Genomic DNA, 26344 nt, shown 5'->3' on the forward strand with positions numbered 1-26344 from the left:
TTAAGCAATGCCAGACCGAACTTCCCGACCTCAAACGTTGTGGGCGGGACTAAGTTCGGAATGGCACCCAGGCTAGAAAAAGATAGCCATCTAGGGACAAGCATGTAGGATGGCCTTACGTAAATATATCACCAGGATGATTGACAATTAGGAGGACCACTTATTTAGATGTTCCACCCGGAAAAAGAAAATCCTCCACTATACCTTTAGAGAAGGAGATGAAGATAATAATAATAATATTTAATAACAATAATGATACGTTTTATTTAAAAAGGCACCTTTCTGGACACTCAAGGTCACCGTACAAAAGCATAAAAAACACAGTATCAGAAACAAAATAAAAACATAAAAAAAATACAGAGGCTGTGACAGTGAAATTGATATTGAAAGATAATACACAATCTCAAACAGTTTTAAGCAGAGGTGGAAAGAGTACTAAAAAATTGTAATTGAGTAAAAGTATCTTTACTTTGCCTAAATTCTACTCAGGGTAAAAGTAAAGTTACCCATCTAAAAAGTTACTCAAGTAAAAGTACAAAATTACTTCATTTAAAATGTAATTTGAGTAAAAGTTACTTAGTTACTTTGAGTTATTTAATGCAAAAAGAAAGGATGAGTCATGAATCGAATTGAGCACAAGGTGTTTTAATCGATTTCAAGGCGTATTTCAGTGACATCCACACTGGAAAAAGATCAGCTGGGCTAAAGAACATACTTCCTCACAGCAGGACAGTCACAACCTGAACCATAAAGTGCAAATTATTTTCAATCCTACTGTCCAACAGGCAACACCATGATAGGAATAAAGAAATTTGAAGTACGTTTTCAAGTTTTCAAAATGCACACAAAATTAAATGCCCAAAAGATACCAGAAATCAAACTAAAACGCAACAGGATGCCACTGTTATTAACAAGCTCCTCATTTAATGATTTTAACTGACACGTGTTTTACTTTAAGAGTGATTTTTAACTGACACTTGTTTTACTTTAATAGTGATTTTTAACTGACACTTGTTTCACTTTAATAGTGATTTTTAACTGACACTTGTTTTACTTTAATAGTGATTTTTAACTGACACCTGTTTTACTTTAATAGTGATTTTACCTGACACGTGTTTTACTTTAAGAGTGATTTTTAACTGACACTTGTTTTACTTTAAGAGTGATTTTTAACTGACACTTGTTTTACTTTAATAGTGATTTTTACCTGACACCTGTTTTACTTTAATAGTGATTTTTACCTGACACGTGTTTTACTTTAAGAGTGATTTTTAACTGACACTTGTTTTACTTTAAGAGTGATTTTTAACTGACACTTGTTTTACTTTAATAGTGATTTTTACCTGACACCTGTTTTACTTTAATAGTGATTTTTACCTGACACGTGTTTTACTTTAAGAGTGATTTTTAACTGACACTTGTTTTACTTTAAGAGTGATTTTTAACTGACACTTGTTTTACTTTAATAGTGATTTTTAACTGACACTTGTTTTACTTTAATAGTGATTTTTAACTGACACCTGTTTTACTTTAATAGTGATTTTTACCTGACACGTGTTTTACTTTAAGAGTGATTTTTAACTGACACTTGTTTTACTTTAATAGTGATTTTTAACTGACACCTGTTTTACTTTAATAGTGATTTTACCTGACACGTGTTTTACTTTAAGAGTGATTTTTAACTGACACATGTTTTACTTTAATAGTGATTTTAACTGACGCTTGTTTCACTTTAATAGTGATTTTTAACTGACACTTGTTTTACTTTAATAGTGATTTTTAACTGACACTTGTTTTTATATCAATTGCTTATATGTTTGAATTGTGTAAATAAAGTGCTGTTAAAAGTCAAAAGTCTTCTTCTATTTTTTAATGGCGATTGAGTGTCGGTTCCGTGACACAGGGGTTTAAATTTCCGGCCGCATTTAATTTTTTCACTATCAGTATTTTATTTAAAAAGGCACCTTTCTGGACACTCAAGGTCACCGTACAAAAGCATAAAAAACACAGTATCAGAAACAAAATAAAAACATAAAAAAAATACAGAGGCTGTGACAGTGAAATTGATGTTTTACTTTAACAGTGATTTTAACTGACGCTTGTTTCACTTTAATAGTGATTTTTAACTGACACTTGTTTTACTTTAATAGTGATTTTTAACTGACACTTGTTTTTATATCAATTGCTTATATGTTTGAATTGTGTAAATAAAGTGCTGTTAAAAGTCAAAAGTCTTCTTCTATTTTTTAATGGCGATTGAGTGTCGGTTCCGTGACACAGGGGTTTAAATTTCCGGCCGCATTTAATTTTTTCACTATCAGTATTTTATTTAAAAAGGCACCTTTCTGGACACTCAAGGTCACCGTACAAAAGCATAAAAAACACAGTATCTATATTTTTTTTTTTTACTGAGTAACGTGAGGGGGTTTTAAATGTAGCAAAGTAAAACTACTTAGGTTCAAATTTACTCGAGTTAAAGTATAAATTACATATTTCAAAAACTACTCAGAAAATTACAAATTACTCATAAAAAGTACTAGATTACAATAACGTGAGTAAATGTAATTCGTTACTTTCCACCCCTGGTTTTGAGTTGCATTTTAAAATGGAGAACTGAGTCCGTGTTTCGAAGTTGGGGTGGTAGAGAGTTCCAGAGGTGGGAGGGCAGAGCGGCTGAAAGCTCTGCTCCCCATGGTAGTGAGACGGGCGGAAGGGACAGACAGGTGTAAAGCAGATGAGGATCTAAGAGCACGGGAGGGGGTGGGAACATGCAGGAGGTCTGACGGATATGGGGGGGGAAAGGTGGTGAAGTGCCTTGAATGTCACCATGATAATTTTGAATTGAATGCGGAACTGTACGGGGAGCCAGTGGAGCTGTCGACTGAGGACCGGAGTGATGTGGTGGATAGAGGGAGTTCTTGTATTGATGCAAGCAGCTGAGTTCTGGACCAGTTGTAGTTTGTGGAGTGATTTCTGAGGAAGTCCAAAGAGGAGGGAGTTGCAGTAATCTAGTCGGGAGGTGACAAGGCTACGCACAAGTATGGCAGTAGTGTGTGGGGTAAGGGAGGGACGGAGGCGGTTGATGTTTCTTAAGTGGAAATAGGCAGATAGTGTGCTATCGAGGATGACACCCAGACTCTTAACCTGGGGGGAGGGTGAGATGGAGGAACTATCAATAGTAACTTGGAAACTGTCGGTTTTGGAAAGAGTTGATTTGGTGCCAATGAGGAGCAACTCAGTTTTACTTCTGTTTAATTGAAGGAAGTTGTTGGTGAACCAGGCTTTTAATTCACAGTTGCAATTTGTGAGGTAGGCGGGCGGAAGAGATGACGATGGTTGCATGGTGAGGTAGAGCTGGGTGTCATCGGCATAGCAATGGAAGCGGATGTTAAATTTGCGGAAGATATTGCCAAGGGGAAGGAGATAGATGATGAAGGACAGGGGCCCCAGGACAGAGCGCTGGGGCACACATGAGGTGTTGGGGGAGGGGGTGGATTTGAGAGTCTTCAGTTGAATGAACTGAGTGCGGTCAGAGATTTTTCAATATCAGCACTAACATAAATCTAAACACAGCATCAGGGGCTAAGAAGGGAGGTCGCAGCATCATTTCGTGGGTTTGTTTGTCTTACAGTTCACAATGTCCATCAGTTTGCCTTTGTTTCGACTGTTTTTGTGCTGGCTGGCTGCTGTTACTCCTGGTTCTGCCACTGATAATTGGAGAAAATAGACACACCTCCTACTTTATTCCTTCCAGCTGTTATCCTGCCTAATCATACCTGCCTCTCAAAGTCAGTCTCTGCCAGATTGTCTTGTTACCTGTATGAGGTTTATTCCCAGTGTTTGTGTACACCTCCTGTATTCCTGACCTCACTGGGTTATTGTCTGCTTTTGACTTTGGTCACAACTTTGCCTGACAGCAGCCTGTTCAGCCATCCTTTACATTTTCAGGCCTCTCGCCTGCTGGTTAGGCAATCACCCAACTTACCAAGCCCGTCACCAGCCTGTTCCAAAACGAACCGGCCTCTGTGCTGCACTATGACCTAATCGGCCGAAGAATCTGGCCTTCAGAGGACGCAGCCACTAAACTCAAACTCAGCATCAGTAACTTTCATACAAGGAATCAGTGCTAACTGTGATAGCTCAGTGAAAAATACAAACTTTGGACCCACTTAACTCTCTTTTATCAGTGAACAGCCCTCCCTCTCATTGATCTAGACAGTCAGAAATTTGGTTACACTAATACTAAGCTGATCCATTGGCCCCCAAAGCTTGTTACTTTTGACAATATGTGGACCTATAATTAAAACTTGACTAAAAACAAGGAAACTATTCAGTTTAAATAAGCTACTATTGCTAATGAGAGGTTTTATATCAAGTCAGTTAAATGCCAAGACCCTTGCTGATGGCTCAGTTTTGTGGTACATGATTATTCCACCATGGCACAGCAAGTTAGAGTGGATTATTGAAAGGCCTAAATTATTCAGGCCATAAGTTAATAGACTGATTTGAATATGATAGCTTCATATCTCTTTCTTTCTTTCAGTGGGAAAACCTGACGGATGAGTAGATAGTGGGCTGAAGTGGCTCTCTCCCAGCCTTTTGTATCCTCAGGGCATCCTGAGAAATAACTGCATACAACAACTGTAATATAGGATGAAATACAAGTTAGGAAAATATTTACAGGATCAAATGCCCTTAGGACAGAGATCTTCAACGTTTTTCAGGCCAAGGACCCCTAAACTGATGATGAGATGGAGCGGGGACCCCCTAATTATATATATTGTATGAAATTGTGTTATATCAAACTTGTCCTATAGTCTCTCTGTTACAGATGGAGTCATGTAACGAAAGTTATTTAGCCCTGGGATAATTAAAGTATTTCTGATACAGATTCCTGGTTGATGGGACAGGTGTTGTGAATGAAACGGTGCCCAGCTTGAAAGAGCTCCTGTGTGTCGCTGAATGTGTGCATTGATGACTGAAAGACATCTTCTGCCTCCATTTATCTGTTTAATACAGTGTGTTTAATTCATGTTTATGTGTATTTAAAGACTTTTCAATTAGTGGAAAAAATTGCAGGGGGGGGAATATAAAAAAAGTCTAATGAACCAAAACTTTCGCGACCCCCATGCAGTACCTCCATGAACCCCCTAGGGGTCGCGGACCCCCGTTGAAGACCTCTGCCTTAAGACAAAATTCTAATGCAGTACGTTACAAAAGAAGGAGTTCTACTAACCTCAGATTTCTGTTGTGATCCAGAGGGAGCTGAAAAAGTTAAAGCAATAAAAAAGGTTAAGCTCTGACAACATGAAAGGCTCACCTGCTCTGTGATTAAAAGAAATATTAAATACCTTTTTGAGGAGGAGTGTTACGCTTCTTCGGTACTGGACGTCGGGGTAGAGGCTGCGGAGGCTGATGTGATCTATCTTTGTGTACGGCTTCATATAACACCTTTTTCCTGGGATGTGCCTGGGGCTTGACCTCTGAACTCAGGCAGCGAGCCAGTCCCAGAATTACAGGAAGACAAAGAAAGGCACCAGCGCAGACCAGAACCCTGTGCCAGGCTTTCCTCTGAGATTCAACACCTAAAGATGCACAAACACAGACGTCTAAAATATGTCAGATGCACATTTGTTCAGCACAGGTAACTTAGTATATACCTTTTGTGACGTTCACTTCCATCCAGTGGCCTGAGTCCTCTTCATTATTCCACCATTTCACTTTACATGCATAAGAGCCTTCATCTGCCTGGATAACACTGGCAATCTTTAAAGATACTTTGGTCTTATTGGTGTTGAGTGGGACGTCGGTCAAAAAGTGTCTTGCACTTTTTTCAACAGTGCTGGTTGCCCCTGTTGCATTAAGCCATGTCCAGCTGCTATCCCAGGAGTTTCCACAGTGTTGAACCACACAGGACAGAGACAAACTGCTCCCTGCAGGCACGAAGAACGTACCACGTTCCCCAATTACACTCCAATCACAAGCAGAACAAACACCTGGAGGACAGAAGATTTACATGGATTATTGCGTGTTGGTTTGACGGTATTACTGCCAGTATTAAAGTAGGAAATCAAGCAGTTGGTGGCGGTAATGCACCAAAAGTTGTTTGCCAACCGCCATAAAACACAAAAAGAAGAAAACGAAGAAGGAGGGAATCAGGCAAATCAAAATGGCGGCGCCCGTCACATTCAGAAAGTTATGCTTGATTATTATTGCTGTACTTCGGTGTTATTATTTAAAATCCCATTATTTAAAATGTTGCGTGGAGAAGATTTCGATTGTTGTTTATAGTTGAAGAAGAAGTTGTTCTTCTGTTTCTGGAGGGGCATTACCGCCAACTACTGGAATGGAGTGTGAATCGGGATGTGCAGCCAGACGGAGATGACGCGTTCTGCTCATGCGCTCTTGTTATCAGAGAACTGGTCTGCAGTTAGCTTGGTTCGGTTATGTCCAGCTCGGTTCAGTTCAGTTTGCTTTCCATTTACACACGATAAGTTATCTCAGTTACTGAGCTCGGACCGGTCTCGGCACGGTTTTTCAAGGGTAGTGTAAACGGGGTATATATGTACTAGGGGTCCAGGAGGGGGCCAGTGTGTTTTCATGGGGAACAGAAAAGCATAAAATCAAATACAGGGAAGGGATTAAAATAAAGTAAGATAGCTGCATGAAGTGAAATTTCTATTCAATTAGGTTTAATTAAAATTTTATGTCTTATTAGGTCAATTTACATTCATAATTTAGGAATTTTACATATTTCTGACTTAATTTAAGTTTTTTTTTATTTGTTTAAAAACAAAACATTTAGCAGATGAAAACTGGGATCCTATTTCAATACCACAGAAGCTATCACCTTATTGTTCTTAAATGATTAGTAAAACAGAATTTGTAAAGAAGAAATAGATCAGTAACTATGTCTGTTCCAGTGCATATCATCATCAGAATTTCTTTGAGTATTATGTCTTCAGTACAGGTTCCAGGACATGACCTACAGGGGAACTGACCACCGTTGACCCCCTGTCTAGAACCGCCCATGGTCTGAGGTGTGCCAGGTGTTGTGGACGACGCTACAGCCAGAGATTCTGCCATTAGGTACCAAACAGAAAATGTGCATAGTGTAGCAAGGATGTAGAATTAACCAATCAGAGACCTCCTTTCTCTCCTGCCTGCAACGCTATCTGCGGCCCTGTTTGCAGCCATCTACAATTTTGGGGAGGGGGCATATCTGCTTTAACTGCGACACACGCAGACGACCTGGTTTCTGAGCATAAACCAGGCTTTAGTGTAATTTTACAGCAGTGCCAGCAGCTGCACGGCTTTCTACTAGGACAGCACTGCCAAGAGAGTGCAATAAGGCAGAGATAGTGATGGTGTTAGTTGTTCCCTAAATAATGGTCTTATTGACCATCGGCAGGTCTTCTAAATGGGAAAGATTTTAAGTTATGGTCTCAGTTGTAGCTTAAGAATCGGTTTCTCAAGGATTTCTTCATTTCAGCTCAATTTTGTTGAGTTGGTGTCACCCATGATATGAAGCAGAATGACAGTAATTCTGGAGGTTGTCCATAGCAGTTTAGATATGCGATAAAAGACTTGTTAGGAAGAGCAAAATATTCAGAGAATTAATTAATTTATAGTTAAACTATATGAATAAAATAAACCTTAAATAAGATACTAAATTATTGCATTGGGCCTTTAATGATGCAAAAACAGGCGCTAGGTCTAATATTTACTCAAACCAAGACTTATCGTCATAATTTACTTCTGCCTATGATTTTAAAACAATATATTTTGACTTTTTGAATCCTTTTGTTGCAAATATGCAACAAAAAGTTTTATAACACACACAGCCAAGATGGCGGCTGCACAGAGCTGCCGAATCTCCGGTTTTGGTTGTGAAAATACTGCATTTTAGCCCCTTATCCCATATTATCAGTCTCCCATTGGTTTCCCATTCTAGTTTTATTATAAAGTTAGATTTAAGGAAGAAAATTTGATCTGCTTGTTCAAAAAGAACTATCAGCTGCAGTCAATCAAAATTCCAATAATGATGAATACAATTGGTTAACAGGTGTTTATTTAAGATTTCTGGTGCATATGTTTTGAAATATAACCGATACAGAAGCTTGACTGGATTAGTCGATAAAATTTCCCTTATTTTCAAACTGCAAACGCGTGTGCATAAACCATTACACATTCATTGCAGACCTAAAAACATTTGGCAAGTTTTTTTTTCCAGTGTGACTGCTCCTTGACTGTGAAAGAGTCACCATCATAACTTTAGCAAACTTGTTACATGTATATATTTCTAAGTTTTTTTTCTTCAGGTAAAAATTTCAGTTTGGCAAATACTTAAAGGAAATTTACAACATTTTTAAATGCATATAAATTCAGGGGCAAAGGAATTAAATTAATGATGTTTCAAAATGGTTCTTAAAGATTATTAACAAAGCATATGCAGGACATTTAGGTTTAAACTCATTTCAGGATTATATACAGACTTAAAGAGGCAAAAAAAAAGTAAAAAGGAATAATATTAAACAAAAACTAGAAAAGAAGCAATTCATTTAATTTTTCAGTAGATAATCCACAGTTTGAAAACATGGAGATATTTTGGATGGAAGGTTGATGTTTCTTACTTTTATTTTACCAGAATAGATTTTAAACCAGTTAGAAGAACAGGGCAAAGAAGGAGTAAAGCAGTATTGTAATGTCTTGTTTATGCCCATTAATACAACGCTTTTAGATGAAGCTTCCAATTAAATTGAAAATAATTTTGAATTTTTACAAAACTATAAATGAGGATGATTTATTATCTGCTGTGATAAGACATAAAATCTTTGTTCGGCATGTTGAGTTTGACAGAACGGTAACAAATTGCTAAAAAAAAAATGCAATAATTCTGTATTTCCCAACCTGTATGATGGTATAATCTTGTTTAGAGTATTCAGTATATACTGAATATACTTTTCGTATTTCAAATGAACAATTTTGATCAAATTCAGTAGAAATGGAGAACATCCCTTCTTCATATTTATTTCTTGCTTCTTTTATTATTTGATCTTTTTTGCTTTGTCTCTTTTTTTATCTCTTCAGTATAAAGTTGAATAATCCAATTAAAATCTCTGTTTTTCCATTCATAGAACAATAGTTTTTAAAAGTTTAGACTAAGAATTTAACTCAGGGGAGCGTTTATACCAGACATTACGGCATTTAATAACCCAGCTGTTAACCTCAAGCAGCTTTAGCTTCTGGCCGAGGCCCCAAGAACCAAAATATGTAAAGAAAAATATACTTCTAGATTTTTTTTTCTTGTTTTATTCCTTCTCATGTTAGTCTACAATATGAACTAACACATTTTTAACTTTACTTTAGATTTTCAACAACCAAACTTTGGAAAAACTGTTGATAAGAACAGAAAACATTTTCAGTTTTAAATCCCCATTAACACATTATTACAAGTTATAGTTTTGAATAACGAATAAAGCAAATATTATGTGGTGATGAGAAAAATTTATAATCTTTTACAATTGTTTTGCATATTTATGATTATTCTTGCTTTTCTTCCAGTTTACTAAGGCCTCCTTAGTCCCCCCCCCCCCACTTTCCAGAACACTAAAGGAGAGATGATCAGTTATTAAATTGTACCAAAAACAATAGAGTACAAATGCTACACTGAAAAAAAATAATGCAGTTTTTGGCATTTACTTAATCATATTTAATTACTTTAACACTATTGTTTTATGCTAACATGAAACAGTTAAAGTAACTAAATATGATGCATTATTTTTTTCAGTGTACTTTCCCCTCAAACCTCAGTGTCACACCTGGCAAAAAAAGTTTCAGCTCTTTAAAACCTAAGAAATACATCAACATTTAATGAACTATAATCTAAAATACATCAGAAAATCTAACTATTACTTAGGAAAGTCACCCAGTTTTATAAGCAGACGATTTTGTAGCAAAGTTTTCAGATTTGGTCTAGTGAAAACTTGATCTTACCTCCCTGAAGAAAGCAGAGACAGACGATCGCTCGCAACAGAAACTCAAACATCTCTGGTGTTTTTCAGTAGAACTAAGTTTTCCTGTAAAGCTTAAGTCTCCATGTTAAAGTGTGTTACAGAAAACCGTCCCTGTTTGAACAAAAAACCCACATAGTTTCTCTTTCTGTGACCATCGGCGAACACTCTCACTTTTTCTTTTTTCTGCCTGTTTTTTTTTTTTTTTTAGGGGGAGTTAGAGGAAGGAAGTTACCATTAATCTAATTTATCCTAACAAAACACGAACACCAGGAGGTTTATTCACAGGAAAGCGTTGATTTTATGAGCAGAAACACTGACTTTGAAACAGGAAAGGGAATTCCCTTCCCTTTCCTGTTCTCACTTCTTAAAGGAAGTGAAATATCCAGTCACAAAGGAGATCTTAGCAACTGAACTGTTCTTTGCATTCACTGTAGTTCAGCTGATCGTTTATTCATATATTCATGTTTAGCTGCAGTTAATGTTAGTAGATTTTAGTAAAGACTCTTGTCCAGATCACATAAGAATATGAAAAGAATGCAAGTACATAAAAAAAGAGGATTCCAAAAAAGTAAAAAAAAAAACACTGGACTTGTTTCTCAAAGTTTGAAGACGTTTCAATTCAATTCAATTCAGTTTATTTATATAGCGCCAAATTCACAACACGTAATCTCAAGGCACTTTACAGTTCAACCAGATCATACAGTCAAATTTCTATCTAAGGAAAACCAGTTGATTGCATCGACTCAATGACTCAAATACAATCCCTCACACTAAGCATGCTTGTAGCGACAGTGAAGAGGAAAAACTCCCTTTTAACAGGAAGAAACTTCCAGCAGAACCAGGCTCAGTGTGAGCGGCCATCTGCTGAGGCCGACTGGGGTTCAAGGAGACGGAAGCAGAGACACAAAAGTAGCTGTAAAATCTCCCATCCAGGAAACACACAGCCAGGCAGACGAGCTCCAAGGCAGCTCCCATGCCAGAGGACGAAGAGAGCACATCCACTCAGTCACGGTCAGAGAAACAGGACCGCACTGGAAAACAGGCCGATCTCCAGCATCTATAAACAAAGGTGTTGATGGCAGCAGCACAGCTGATGTTTCTCTCCAGGATGGAGTCACAGCCAGTTCCATTTCCCATCCAGAAAGCTTTTTCAATTCTAAATGTCTAGACCTGTTTTTCTGTTCAATTTGCATGTTTTCTAAGCTAAAACAAGGCTTTTGTTGGACTATTATAAAAAGCCTGGAACTCAATGCTACTCCAGACATTTGGAACTGAGAAAGCTTTCTGGATGGGAAGCAAAAAACGTGAAAAACAAGTCTGCTTTCAAACTTTTTTGGAATGACTATGACCTGGAGGTTTGGCTGTTCAGTGTCGTAGTGGGTAGCACTGCTGCCTTGCAGCAAGAAGGTTCCAGGTTTGATGGGTTCTCTCCGGGTACTCCTGCTTCCTCCCATAGTCCAATAAAATGACTGTTAGGTTAACTAGCTTCTCTAAATTCTCCTTAGGTGTGAGTGTGTGCTTGAATGGTTGTTCGTCTCTGTGTTGCCCTGCGATGTACTGGCCCAGGCGACCCCAGCAGGGATAAAGCCTCCTCCTCTAATCTTCCTAATATTTCCAATATACAGACATGTATCTTACCCCACTATATTTAATGTTAATAAACAGTTGGATCAATATTTTATTAGACTCATTTAGTCAACAAAAAATGTGTACAGAAGTTTCTTTAAAGCATCCAGAAAAGAGATGAGACACAAACAGCTGACTGCTCCCTCTGGGCTTCTTCAACAAAAGTCTTAATGCGTCTTTATTGGCCTCCTTCAATCTCTGAAGGCTGGATGTTTTATGACTGCACCAAAAGTTTGCAATCTGATATAAACAAGTTCAGTTTAACTTAAAGGAAAAGTCCGGTCATATTCAGAATTCAAACTTCTGAAAATACTTTAAATATGAAATTATTACATGCTGTTCAATAAACGATAAGTGTTTTTAATTAAGAATAATTTTTATTTAAATGTGCTTTACTGGAGGCATCCATGTTTGTCAAAGAACACTACTGCCACCTACTGGTTAGTGACGTCAGGGTGCGGTATCGGCTGTTGATCAAGTCCCAGTGCTGTATCTGGTGTTTGTCACAACGCGCTATTATCCAAGTCATCTTGAAAACATTCTTCTTCCAAATGTTGGCTACATATTACGGGTTTTTTTCTCTGGTCAGAAGTTCGATGGCAAATCCTCCCTCTTCAAGTTGGCGATCCAACGACCAACCCGTCCGTGGAGGATCAGGAATCAGAAAGGTGGAATAACTCATTTTCTTTCACTTTTACCAGATTTATTTCAACATCCAGCTGCCATGCACGTGGGCATTGTCAGTTTCACTATAGCTCTGGTGAATTTCAATGGTGAAGTCCTCTGGAAATCTTCAATAATTGTTGTTGATTGCAGATGTGTCTAGTAGTTCCCATTGATTTAGCTTGTAAAGCAGGGAGAATGGCGCTAGGCTAACCGCACCGTGACGTCACTGCTGGAAGATGGCAGGAGGGAGGGGCTACTATATTTGGGTAAAAATGGCCGCTCCCAGACTCAGTGTTTGCAACGAAATATTTATTTATTTATTTTTTTTACTGATTAATGCTAAATTCTTTAAATCACCACAAACATATTAGATTTAGGTATAAATCCTTCCTGACTGGACTATTCTTTTAATTGGACAATATAGGTCCTCATCATCGGATAGACGGTCTGTCAGCACATGACCAAGATATTTCACATTACTTAAGATGTTCAGTAAGATCCCAGACAGCTTTAAATTGGCAAAAGATTGTGTTTGTCTTCTTTAGTGCGACATATCAGAATTACACTTTTTGATGAGTTGAATTTAACATCATGAAGTAGCAGCTTCTGAAGACCAGCTGAGCTTAGACTGAAAACCACCATCATCACACAGAAAGTATTTACTACTGTGTTTCCAGACAGTTTTACAAATATTTACCTGTGTGAAAAGGTTGTTCATATAAATATTGAACAGGGGAGATGATTCCTCCTTGTCTGACTCCATTACTGACCCTGAAAGGTGAAGAAACACAGTTGTCCCCCTTGACCTGCATGCTTTGGCCAATATACCAATAAAACACACGTCTCACTTTATATTGAGGCTCATCAGCTTGACTCTATTTCAGAAATAGCTTAATGTGGTTTACCCAGCAAAGGCCTTTGTGGCGTCTAAGAATAAAAAACAGATCGAAGAGTTCTTGATGTTTCATTTGCTCAGTATTTCCTTTAGCATTTATATTCACAGATCCGTGACATTTTTAGATTTAAACCCAAATCAATTACCTGTACACAGTACTATATTTCTAAAATCTTGGCAAAATAATTAACTCAATATTTTAGGTGTTTTACTCACCCAATTTTTATGACATGCAAATATTCTGAAAAAAAAAATAATAATAATATATATATATATATATATATATATATATATATATATATATATACAGTGGGGCAAAAAAGTATTTAGTCAGCCACCAATAGTGCAAGTTCTCCCACTTAAAAAGATGAGAGAGGCCGGTAATTTTCATCATAGATATACCTCAACTATGAGAGACAAAATGAGAAAAAAAAATCCAGAAAATCACATTGTCTGATTTTGAAAGAATTTATTTGCAAAATATGGTGGTAAATAAGTATTTGGTCAATAACAAAAGTTCATCTCAATACTTTGTTATATACCCTCTGTTGGCAATGACAGAGAGCAAACGTTTTCTGTAAGTCTTCACAAGGTTTTCACACACTGTTGCTGGTATTTTGGCCCATTCCTCCATGCAGATCTCCTCTAGAGCAGTGATGTTCTGGGGCTGTCGCTGGGCAACACGGACTTTCAACTCCCTCCAAAGATTTTCTATGGGGTTGAGATCTGGAGACTGGCTAGGCCACTCCAGGACCTTGAAATGCTTCTTACGAAGCCACTCCTTCGTTACCCGGGCGGTGTGTTTGGGATCATTGTCATGCTGAAAGACCCAGCCACGTTTCATCTTCAATGCCCTTGCTGATGGAAGGAGGTTTTCACTCAAAATTTGACGATACATGGCCCCATTCATTCTTTCCTTCACAAAGATCAGTCGTCCTGGTCCCTTAGCAGAAAAACAGCCCCAAAGCATGATGTTTCCACCCCCATGCTTCACTGTAGGTATGATGTTCTTTGGATGCAACTCAGCATTCTCTCTCCTCCAAACACGACGAGTAGAGTTTTTACCAAAAAGTTCTATTTTGGTTTCATCTGACCATATGATATTCTCCCAGTCATCGTCTGGATCATCCAAATGCTCTCTAGCAAACTTGAGACGGGCCTTGACATGTACTGGCTTAAGCAGGGGGACACGTCTGGCACGGCAGGATTTGAGTCCCTGGTGGCGTAGTGTGTTACTGATGGTAGCCTTTGTTACTTTGGTCCCAGCTCTCTGCAGGTCATTCACTGAGTCCCCCCGTGTGGTTCTGGGATTTTTACTCACCGTTCTTGTGATCATTTTGACCCCACGGGGGGAGATCTTGCATGGAGCCCCAGATCGAGGAAGATTATCAGTGGTCTTGTATGTTTTCCATTTTCTAATAATTGATCCCACAGTTGATTTCTTCACACCAAGCTGTTTACCTATTGCAGATTCAGACTTCCCAGCCTGGTGCAGGTCTATAATTTTGTTTCGGGTGTCCTTTGACAGCTCTCTAGTTTTGGCCATGGTGGAGTTTACAGTGTGACTGTCTGAGGTTGTGGACAGGTGTCTTTTATACTGATAACGGGTTCAAACAGGTGCCATTAATGAAGGTAACGAGTGGAGGACAGAGGAGCCTCTTACAGAAGAAGTTACAGGTCTGTGAGAGCCAGAAATCTTGCTTGTTTGTAACTGACCAAATACTTATTTTCCACCATATTTTGCAAATAAATTCTTTAAAAATCAGACAATGTGATTTTCTGGATTTTTTTTTCTCATTTTGTCTCTCCTAGTTGAGGTATATCTATGATGAAAATTACCGGCCTCTCTCATCTTTTTGAGTGGGAGAACTTGCACTATTGGTGGCTGACTAAATACTTTTTTGCCCCACTGTATATATAAAGTTAACTGATTTTTTAATTTTATTTCAGTTTAGAATGGGAAAAAAGTCAGATTTCTGACTTTTTTATTGTCAGAATTCAGTCAGAATTCTGAGATTAAAGTCAGATTAAAGTCAGAATTCTGAGAAAAAAGTCAGAATTCTGAGAAAAGAGTCAGAATTCTGACATTTTTCCCCATGTTAAACTGAAATCAAATTTAAAAATCAGTTAACTTTTTTTTTTTTTTTCAGTGGCCCTAATCCTCTTCCGTAGAAACAAGACGGTGTTCGCTTTCAAATAATGTATCACACATGTTATTTGGGCTTACAGTTCCTAAGTTATTTGCTTTTCCATTTGGGTATGCAAAATAGGCGATAATTTCCCAAAAAATTAGGTGGAGATTAAGAGGTTAAAGAGTCTGGAATAAAGACATGCAGCATAAAACAGTGTAGCGCAAAGCAAGAAGAAGAAGAGCTAACCTTGTACAGAAATAAGATCCATTCCAGTAGATTTATTTGCAGACAAATTTTGAATTGCTTGATAGAACTCATTAGTTGTGATAGCTTCTACAAAATGAAAATTGACAACCTGGCTGGGTCTTTTAATGTAAATAAGTTGTTATAGTGTTGTTGCCTATTATCAACATTAAGATTCACACCAAATTAAAGGAAAAGTCCAGTCAGCAAGGAATGATCAATGGATCATTATTGATAACTAAATCTAATACGTTTGTGGTGATTTAATGAATTTATTGTTAATCAGTAAAAAAGTACAAATAATTTTCATTGCGATCACTGAGTCGGAACGGCCATTTTTACCCAAATATAGTAACCCCTCCCTCCTGCCATCTTCCAGCAGTGACGTCACGGTGCGGTAAGCCTAGCGCCATTCTCCCCGCTTTACAAGCTAAATCAATGGGAACTACTAGACACATCTGCAATCAACAACAATTATTGAAGATTTCCAGAGGACTTCACCATTGAAATTCACCAGAGCTATAGTGAAACTGACAATGCCCATGTGCATGGCAGCTGGATGTTGGAATACATCGGGTAAAAGTGAAAAAAAAAGTTATTCCACCTTTCTGATTCCTGATCCTCCACGGACGGGTTGGTCGTTGGATTGCCAACTTGAAGAGGGAGGATTTGCCATCGAACTTCTGTAATATGTAGCCTTCCTGTCAATTTCTCAGTTTGCATTAAAGAACTAATAAAAGCAAGCCTACTGAGATATTCATCCTCATTATGTAGACCATTAACAGGATTGTACACATTCAATATAACGATAATTTGTTATGCTGTGGTACATATACCAGTCTACACCAAGTCTAATGACATTTATCACTCAGTCCATGTGTTTTTCCACACTATAGCCGCTCCTCCTGGAATCCTTCATCGTAATTCCCAAACTGAAGTCGGCATCAGACTCTCCCGCACCAAAGAAACTATCATAAACAGAGTTTAATCCTTTTAAGTCTTGCTTTGGCTTGGGAAAAAATCTATGTAAAGCGGCATCTGAAAATTTAGATTTCTATTCATTTGTTCTTTATATATTCATGTATGCTATTTACTCTCTAAAAAATGTTTTTAACTCAGTTTGCTTCACCTTCAAGGCCACGAAATGTCTGAGTCGGGGGTGGTTTTAGACAAAACATACTTATTCCCATAACAAGCCAAATTATCTAATAACTTATCTCATATTTACTCATTTCTAATAACGTTTCTACTTTTATACTGAAATATCTATTTGTATGCAATCACCCCAGAGTGGCCTTTGTTCTCATTTCTGTGCTGAGTGTCTTTGCAGAAGTGGGGCAGTGAAACTGCACCTGTTGGCTCACCCCAGAGAAGTGGGCTGTGTTTTAATAAATTTAGAGAAGTGTGAACCAAAACCACAAGTCTGCGTTTGAGGCAGAAGGAGCGGTTCCTGGAACCACAAGATAGTGATGTGCTTTTGATCCCAGGATGAACCCTTTAGAAACTGCTTATGCTTGTTTATTTAGATAACGTTAGTGCTACTTCCCCAATCCTTTAGAGCAGTAATTTTCATCTAACTGGGACTCCCAGTATGAAATAAAAAGAGAGAGCTGGGCGGAGTGTGCTTCAGAGCGGTGGCAGATTATACCTGAATACCGGTACATATAAGTGTAAAAATAATCTAATGCTCTTGTCTTTCTTCCCTAGATTGTTTGATAAATGTTGTTCTTTTCTTGTAACAGCAAGGTGTCAGTGCTGCAACAACTGATTAACAACAAAACAATGAGCTTTATCATCTGCTCTCTGACCTAAGAAATAACTTTGATATTCATAGCAGACTTATTCCTTTTCGCCACTGAGATCTACAGCCGATAGGTCAGGAATAACAATGTCAAGCAGATCTAGATAGAGCTTTATTAACCAACCATTCATTAGGTGACTGGGTTAGAATAGAATAGAATAGAATAGAAAATCCCTTTATTGTCCCACAATGGGGAAATTCTGGTGTTTACAGAAGCAAAAATATTATAGAAGAAATGGTCTCACAAGTGTAGACCTTAGAAAAATGTATGAGAAAAACATAATAGTGAAGAGTTAAGAGATAAACAATATAATACTGTACTGTTAAATGTTTTAACAATATTAATAATTGTGGTTAAAAACTGGTCAAATGAACTCAAGGAAAACTATTTTTGTAAACCCACTGGGAATACTGAATACTGTTAAGTTCTATTGAACCTCAAACCAAATCAACAGTCCATGTTATTTGAAGGGACATTGGAACAATTTCTCTTTTTCACTGCCTGAATTTGATTATTTGATGTAATTGGTGTATTATTACCTCCACTAATTATCAGATGCATGCGGTGAAGATGTTCATAAATAATTATACACAAGGCTGGCCACCTATTTGTGAAGCGCCATGACAGTCTGCCATATTGAAAGTACAGATGGTGGCACGGCATAAGCAATGCGAGATAAGCAATGCGGGATAAGCAATGCGGAATAACGACGCGTTTTCCCGTTGCTGGCAGTTCAGTGCGACTGAGAGGCGTCATTGAAGATCTTTTGGAGATGCTAACCCAACAACTTAAAGTTTGCTCTACTGCAGCACAATGCAGGACTGTGCAAATGCAGCAGCGGCACAAGAAATCCTACAGCGTATGTCGGACAGAGTAAGCCAGACATACACTGTATGAATTTCTGCCCTTTTTGGGTCGATTCTCCAGTCGTGCTTGAATTTTTCGATCAAGCCGAATTTCAGCCTGATCATGCGTCGTGTAGTGTAGAGGGGGGAACGAGGGGCGATCAGCCTCTCACGACCACCTCTCCATCAGGAATAATACGGTCGGCCGTCATAAGGTCACATCAGACCGTCGGGTCGCACAGTGTGCATCATGAGCTGTAAACTTTTAAATCCTGCAGTGTTGCATAGTAACGAAGTAAAAATACTTCACTACTGTACTTAAGTATATTTTGGAGTACTTTATACTTTCCAAGAGTATACATTTTTTTGAGAACTTTCACTTTTACTTCACTACATTTACAAACTTAATTGCATACTTTTACTCCGATACATTTTCAATGTTTGGTTTAGTTACTAAAGTAAAAAAAAAAAAAAAACGAGCCAGAGAGCGAGAGAAACGCAAATATTTTGACCCACCTACTGACTACAAAGTCTGGTCTTGCCTGGGCTTGTTCATCAACACCAATAGGATACACCTGTTTCGCAAAGCTAGTCTAAATTTATCCTACACTTGGTTTTGTATATCATTATAAGTGAATTTAACCTTCAAAGTTTACCAAAATGTATATATGTATATTCAACCTGCACTTACTTTTTACTTATACTTTTCACTACATTACTTCAGTACATCTATTTTTACAGTAATTCTTATACTTAAGTACAAGCCATTTCAGATACTTTAAGACTTTTACTCAAGTAACATTTTAGTCAGTGACTTGGACCTTAACCAAAGTCATATTTTGGAGAGGTACTTATACTTTTACTTGACTCCGAGATTTCAGTACTTTATACAACACTGAAACCCTGTGGTTTCATAGAAAATCTAGCAGTAGATCCTGCAAACACATACTGATCTCATTGGGAATGATATGTAGGCTTACGAGGGTTTAGTAGCTTCCAAAGCCATGGTGAACGCTGGCTTTATGTCACAGTAAATAACAGCTTTTAGAGACTTCACTTCTGATGATACTTTTTGATACATGGTGGCTACTGTTACCACAATACGTGTTTGAGACAGTTACACACCAGGGTGTAGTGTTCGTTTGAGTAAAATGTCCCCCGTTTCACCACTAGATGGCAGTTATTCCTATACATTACCTCTTTAAAGTTTAGCTTTAAGCTATATTTGTGGTATTTTGAGTTTCTTCCTAGAGAAATATTTACCTTATATCGTATGAATTTGCGCAATAGGTTTTTATGAGAAAAGTTTAATGAGTGTTATTAGAAATAATTCAAATCTGTTACCTAACTATTGTTATAAGTTAGGTTTAGGTTTGTTTTTCGTATAGAAGTTCATACCACTGCTGTGGAGTCAGGAGTTTTCAGTTCCTCTGTCTTTTGGCTGAGCTGACTCACTTTTGTTTCCAGCATTTTGTAAGCGTTGCATGGAAGTTATTTTTATTTCCAATTCTGCTTTTGTTTTATACATATCAAAGGAGGAAACTCAGGCCACCGACTTTAAAACAATACAGACAGTAAAGGAATACGTGGAATGCCATAACCAAGTGGCTGGTACTGTGTACAGAAACATCTGTGCAGAATATAAACTGAAGGTCCCCAGGTCACTATAGGAGCCACCTCTCAAGGTGGTGGAGAATGACACAGCTAAGATCCTTTCACAGTGTTAGGAGTCCTGTCTGTGTGTTTTGTGTGTTTGTCTTCCTTCCTCCACCAGGCGGCGCCTGGTCCTGATTTCACCTCCTCACACATCTGCTGATGGTTTCCTCGTTAACGGACTGCTATTAAGCTGCTGACTGCCACTACCTCGATGCCAGATTGTTTGCCAGTTTTGGGTACTCTAGCCAAGCTGAGTTTCGCTGGGTCTGAGTTGTTGAGTTTTGAGTTTTAATCTTGCTATTTTTGTCTTTGCCTCTTGGCAGGAAGTCATTCTGCAAACTGGACTTTTCTGACCTTCTCTCCCTGGAAGGATCTACTGAGCCTTTAGGTGAGCTGGGGATTCAAACTGGAGGTTTGGATCCACTTTTCTCCAAGGGATCGTTTGAGTTTCACACTGAGCAAGGGATTCATCTGCACCACAGTCCGTTTAAGTACCGCAGGAAATCTGAGTGGCAGTCAGCATCTCTGTTCTCCTACAAACAACCGCATTCTGGGTAAACCCTGTCCGCCCTCCCCCGAATGAGACAAACACTGGAACACCCCACACCGACTGGAGTCAAAGAGTCAACAACTTTTCTGAAAACGTGAGTCTGCAAACCTTTTCTCCTCTTCAAGTTCGAGAATCTATTTTCCCATTGAACCTGAACTAAGCGCAGGGTCTTCCCCTCACCTTTCAGTTCTGGTTGAGCAGTGTTCAGAGCAACACTGGAATCTCCACAAGCTTCTCAATAAACCTGTTAAACTTTTTCCCTGGTCTCTCTGTAATGGTTTCTCTGCATTTGGATCTGATCTTTAGTTAAATCATGACACACAGACAACCTCACCCGGACTATAAACACCACCTCACTGGTCAAAACGGCACAAAAGCACATGTACTTCCTGCGGAGGATGAGGAGAGCTCACCTGCCCCCACCCATCCTCACCACCTTCTACAGAAGCACCAAAGAGAGCGTTCTGACCAGCTGTCTCACTGTGTGGTGTGGAGGCTGCAGCGCCTCAGACTGGAAGAAGGTGAGAAGAGTGGGGAGAACAGCAGAGAGGATCATGGGGGCTCCTCCTTCCTCCATTAAAGACATTTCATCCCAGCGCTGCGTGTCCCAAGCCCGTAGGATCATCAATGACCCCTCACCCCCCCACCATGGACTGTTCTCCCTGTTGCCCTCTGGGAAGAGGCTTCGCAGCATTCAATGCAGGTCCAGCAGATTCCAAAACAGCTTCTTCCCCACCGCCATCAGACTGCTGAATGTTGAAACAACTCTAAATCATATCGCAGACTCTGCATTACACTGATAACACCAAAACCAAAAATACTGCATATTTGCACCATATATATATATATATATATATATATATAAATGTATTAATGCTCTGAACTTCCATATGCATTTTTTCTCCCAAACTGTCTACGTTTGATCACTGCTGCACTTTATGGAATGGAAATGTTCATTTACTGTCTGAAAGCAGTACTAATATACACTCTGTATACAAAATTACAATAAAAGTTGTCTAAGTCTAATCGTGTGGGACTTCCAGATACAAGCAAACAAAATGGAATAATAATGCCTGTGGTCATCAGAGATTTTTCCCAAATATATTTAAAAATGATTATTTTTCAGTTATATGCTAATTAAACTTGTCTTGGATGTCCCTGGAAATTTCCTTAGGCTATATTAGGCAGATTAGGCAGAAATGGCCATAAAAGTCCACAATAAATGTGTCAATATTCCTCCATACTGTTCGTCCAATGTATTCCAAGTGTCCTGAGTGGGTAGCGTCCATAATTTACTCGAAACGAAGTCATTTAGAATGTTTTTAGAGCATAAACAGTAGTGTATAGGATTTCCTAAAAGCACGTTCACGAGTCTACGGAAACCGCGGCAGACCAAACCAGATGAAAGTGCGCATTCAGCTCGGCAAAGAACTCATGCTCTTCCTCAACACTGAAGTCCTCAGGTAAACAGCACATTTCTTCTTCTACGCTTGCATTATCGGCAGAGCAGACGCTGAATGCGCACTTTCATCTGGTTTGGTCTGCCGCGGTTTCCGTAGACTCGTGAACGCGCTTTTAGGAAATCCTATACACTACTGTTTATGCTCTAAAAACATTCTAAATGACTTCGTTTCGAGTAAATTCTGGACGCTACCCACTCAGGACACTTGGAATACATTGGACGAGCAGTATGGAGGAATATTGACACGTTTTTTGTGGACTTTTATGGACCTTTCTGCCTCGGGCGCCATAGACCTCCATTATTTGAATGTCAGCAGACAGCAAGAAGCCTCCCAGATCTCCAGATGCATTTGAGATATCAAAAAAAGTACTCCAGAGTGTTGTTCAGTATGGGGGTGAGTAGAAAATGAAGGGTAATCATGTTTAGGGTGTACTATTCCTTTAAGCTATTTATTTTAAAAATATAAATGGTAACGTCATATTAAATGTTGCATTAGAAGGCTAAAGAAGCCTATTTCCGTCACTCTGTAAAAGCATAAAATAAAGTATCTCATTATAATGAGATAGTAACTCAAAATAATGAGATATTATCTAATTATAATAAGATAGTAACAAAAAAAATAATAAGATAGTGTTAGTTATTTTGAGACAGTAGCTCATTATAATGAGATAATATAATTGACTTTATTTAACAGAGTGGCAGAAATGTATGGAAGAGGATTAGGGCCACTGGGGGGAAAAAAAGTTAACTGATTTTTAAATAATATTTCAGTTTAATATAGGAAAAAAGTCAGAATATGGACTTTAATCTCAGAATTCGGACTTTTTTCTCAGGATTTGAACTTTAATCTCAGAATTTTGACTTTAATCTCAAAATTCTGACTTTAATCTCAGAATTATGGATCTTAATGTAGATGGGCACCATGAAGTAAGAGATGTGGAAGCACTAAGTTTCACTGGCAAAGATGTGAGTTGTTTGGGAGGAACAGTGACACATTGATGGAAAATGACGGAGTTAGGCGACTTTCTACGTCCCTGAGGGGTTTCCGGTGATGCCATTTCATTAATTAATGAAAGGAGCAGAAGGGGATTAAAACAAGAGAGCTCGTCTCTAAAACAGACATGGCTAACATGCTAACATGGTTTTTAGCTGTCAGAATTAATTTAGAATTGTGAGATTAAAGTCAGAATTCTGAGATTAAAGTCAGAATTCTGAGAAAAAGTCAGAATTGTGAGATTTAAGTCAGAATTATGACTTTTTTTCTCATGTTATACTGAAACAAATAAAAAAAAAATAAGTTTTTTATTTTTGTTTTTCAATTTTTTTCAGTGGCCCTAATCCTCTTCCGTAGAAATGGGCTTCCAAAGACGACTCTTCAGGTTTAGGAATGAATTTTCCCTAACCCCGCCCAAACGCCACGTCAAAAATCGAACCCGTGCGCACAAACGAGCGCACCCCGTGAACACACCGACTCTCCGCCTGTGAATGAAATAAACAAAGAGCCGGCCACTTTTTGGGACTATAGCCACCGATTCACGAGCTTCTTGGAAACATGGACACCGGTAGGTTGGAGGCATTTTGTCCCACTCCTGTCGTGTTGGTGTTCTTTCTCCAACTCGCCAAAACAAGCGCCTCTGTCGCATATGAACTGTGGCCAGTGAGGGAGCTAACAGGCTAAGTTAGCTTCAGTCCGCTAGCAGCATGCCGGGGCAGTGACTAGCTAGACTCTACCTAGTTCCTAGTTCTGGCTGCGGAGCTGACAGCTAATTTAATCAACCACCAAGAATGGTACAAACATCCAGACCGCAGTTATAAGCAGCTAATTAGACTTAAACTCAATGTTTGGAGTTAACAGCTACAGGAAATGCAATGCTATCCGCCAAACAAGCTAGTCCAAAATGGACCTGTCAAACTCTTTGAACTTCTCATGTATTTCACAAGGTTTGTCTTTATAGTGAAAATGTGCTTATTTATATTTTATCAGTGGTTTTTTTATGTTTTAGTATAAAAAAATCAAATTGATTAAAATCTTTTAGATTATTTTTTTAAATTTATGGATACTTCGTTGTGTAACTGACCAATAATGCTTTCCTCTTTTAAACACCTTTTCATCTCCGTTTTACTGCTTGATTTTAGTGATCTGCCCTTTGTGATGGGCGGCATCATAAACTGTTCAGCTATAAAACCTTTTGATGTGTGAATTTTGCAAGTCGCTCCTGGCTGCCAGTGCTTTATTATTATTTTAATTCACATGAAAAGCCAGTTTGCTGCCAGCACTCATCATTCTTACATTCGTTTGTTGAATAACAGGTTAACCAACCTTACCAGCAAACTAACTGGTTCACTGTTAGATTTCTCCCCATAGAGTCAGCCTAGTTTCAATATAAACAGTTGTAACTTTAAGCTGTGTTTTTATTTTATGAATGGATGCTGTCATATCTACTATTTTCCCACCTTATCTGCCAGTTGTAATCAGGTTCCATGTTTACATCCATTCATACATACTCCTCAGAGGCAGAGGAAGATATTTTCTCCCTCAGGTCTGTGTTTTATTAGAGAATTGTGGATTTAAGTTGATGAATTTTTGACATTATTCTTCTGGTCGCTGCCTTTCAGCTTTTATGTCGACAGAAAATGGCCTTATGCAGCCGATGGAGGGTGGAATCCTGGGGGGCATGCATGACAAAGCAATGTCCCGTTCAGTGTTTAATTACTCTGCACTATTATTGGACAAGACTGCAAACCCCAACCTGGTGCTAGTTCGATTCAGTCAGTGTGTTTGTTGCCTGAACTCCTTAGTTTCCCGTCCAGCAGGAACCAGACCGGCTTCCCACTGTGTTCCTCCTACAGATGGGGCTCAGGAACGGTTCGGGGGCCACCTCTGATTGGCTTGTCTCTCCAACTATCTCTGCTATCCTTTCAGAGCTTCACTTTTATGTAGGTTTTGTTTGCCCAGTGGTTCCCAAAGTGGGAGCGGGGCCAGTAGGGGGGGACCCACGTGTAATTGGTTGCGTTTCCATCAATATTATTCTAAAGTATTGCATCAGAAAAGCTTGAAGGAAGAGGAAAAATTTGAAAAAAAAAACAACTCTTAAATTTGGTTAATAATAAAGGGTTAAATCGCAAAACAAGGAGAAGACACCAAAATGAAGGCAGCATTTTTGTTATTTAAAAAAGATTTTAGTGTATTTAATTAGTTGAGATATTTTTAGTGCAAATGACTTTTTTTTGGGTCGGCTGCTGAAAAGGTTGGGGAGAGTACGAAAGAGGATGGAAAAAAAAAAAGTTAACTGATTTTTAAATTTTATTTCAGTTTAGTATGGGAAAAAAGTCAGAATTCTGACTTTTTCTCAGAATTCTGACTCTTTTTCTCAGAATTCAGACTTTTTTTCTCAGAATTCAGACTTTAATCTCAGAATTCAGACTTTAATCTCAGAATTCAGACTTTTTTCCTTTTTTCTCTGAATTCTGACTTTTTTCTCTGAATTCTGACTTTTTTCTCTGAATTCTGACTTTTTTCTCTGAATTCTGACGTTAATCTCAGAATTCTGACTTTTTTCTCTGAATTCTGACTTTTTTTCTCTGAATTCTGACTTTTTTTCTCTGAATTCTGACTTTTTTTCTCTGAATTCTGACTTTTTTTCTCTGAATTCTGACTTTTTTTCTCTGAATTCTGACTTTTTTTCTCTGAATTCTGACTTTTTTTCTCTGAATTCTGACTTTTTTTCTCTGAATTCTGACTTTAATCTCAGAATTCAGACTTTAATCTCAGAATTCAGACTTTTTTCCTTTTTTCTCTGAATTCTGACTTTTTTCTCTGAATTCTGACTTTTTTCTCAGAATTCAGACGTTAATCTCAGAATTCAGACTTTAATCTCAGAATTCAGACTTTTTTCCTTTTTTCTCTGAATTCGGACTTTTTTCTCTGAATTCTGACTTTTTTCTCAGAATTCAGACGTTAATCTCAGAATTCAGACGTTAATCTCAGAATTCAGACGTTAATCTCAGAATTCAGACGTTAATCTCAGAATTCAGACTTTAATCTCAGAATTCAGACTTTTTTCCTTTTTTCTCTGAATTCTGACTTTTTTCTCTGAATTCTGACTTTTTTTCTCTGAATTCTGACTTTTTTTCTCTCAATTCTGACTTTTTTTCTCTGAATTCTGACTTTTTTTCTCTGAATTCTGACTTTTTTTCTCTGAATTCTGACTTTTTTTCTCTGAATTCAGACTTTAATCTCAGAATTCTGACTTTTTTTCTCTGAATTCTGACTTTTTTTCTCTGAATTCTGACTTTTTTTCTCTGAATTCTGACTTTTTTTCTCTGAATTCTGACTTTTTTTCTCTGAATTCTGACTTTTTTTCTCTGAATTCTGACTTTTTTTCTCTGAATTCTGACTTTTTTCTCTGAATTCTGACAATAAAAAAAGTAAGAATTCTGAGATTAAAGTC

At 38.1% G+C, this 26344-nt stretch overlaps 2 protein-coding genes across 2 annotated transcripts in view; one reads left to right on the top strand and one right to left on the bottom strand.

Annotated features, from left to right (window-relative positions):
• Positions 1-3144: 3144 nt before the first annotated feature.
• On the bottom strand, positions 3145-10217 carry LOC119786921. The gene is made up of 5 exons (XM_038290509.1): positions 9997-10217; positions 5661-5996; positions 5352-5585; positions 5237-5265; positions 3145-4641 (listed from the first exon to the last, which is right to left on the bottom strand). Exons 1-5 carry the CDS (start codon positions 10046-10048, stop codon positions 4540-4542), a joined length of 753 nt encoding a protein of 250 aa, XP_038146437.1. The 5' UTR covers positions 10049-10217; the 3' UTR covers positions 3145-4539.
• A 13082-nt stretch (positions 10218-23299) lies between these two features.
• Positions 23300-26344, top strand: part of blmh (bleomycin hydrolase) — a 48037-nt gene continuing 44992 nt past the window's right edge. Inside the window, exon 1 of the mRNA XM_038290514.1 lies at positions 23300-23455. Within this exon, the coding sequence (XP_038146442.1) occupies positions 23446-23455 (10 nt within the window). The 5' untranslated portion in view covers positions 23300-23445. The remainder of the gene's footprint in view (positions 23456-26344) is intronic.

Source organism: Cyprinodon tularosa, unplaced genomic scaffold, assembly GCF_016077235.1.
Source record: "Cyprinodon tularosa strain WSP-4 unplaced genomic scaffold, ASM1607723v1 ctg282, whole genome shotgun sequence".
In the NCBI taxonomy this organism is placed as follows: Eukaryota; Metazoa; Chordata; class Actinopteri; order Cyprinodontiformes; family Cyprinodontidae; genus Cyprinodon; species Cyprinodon tularosa.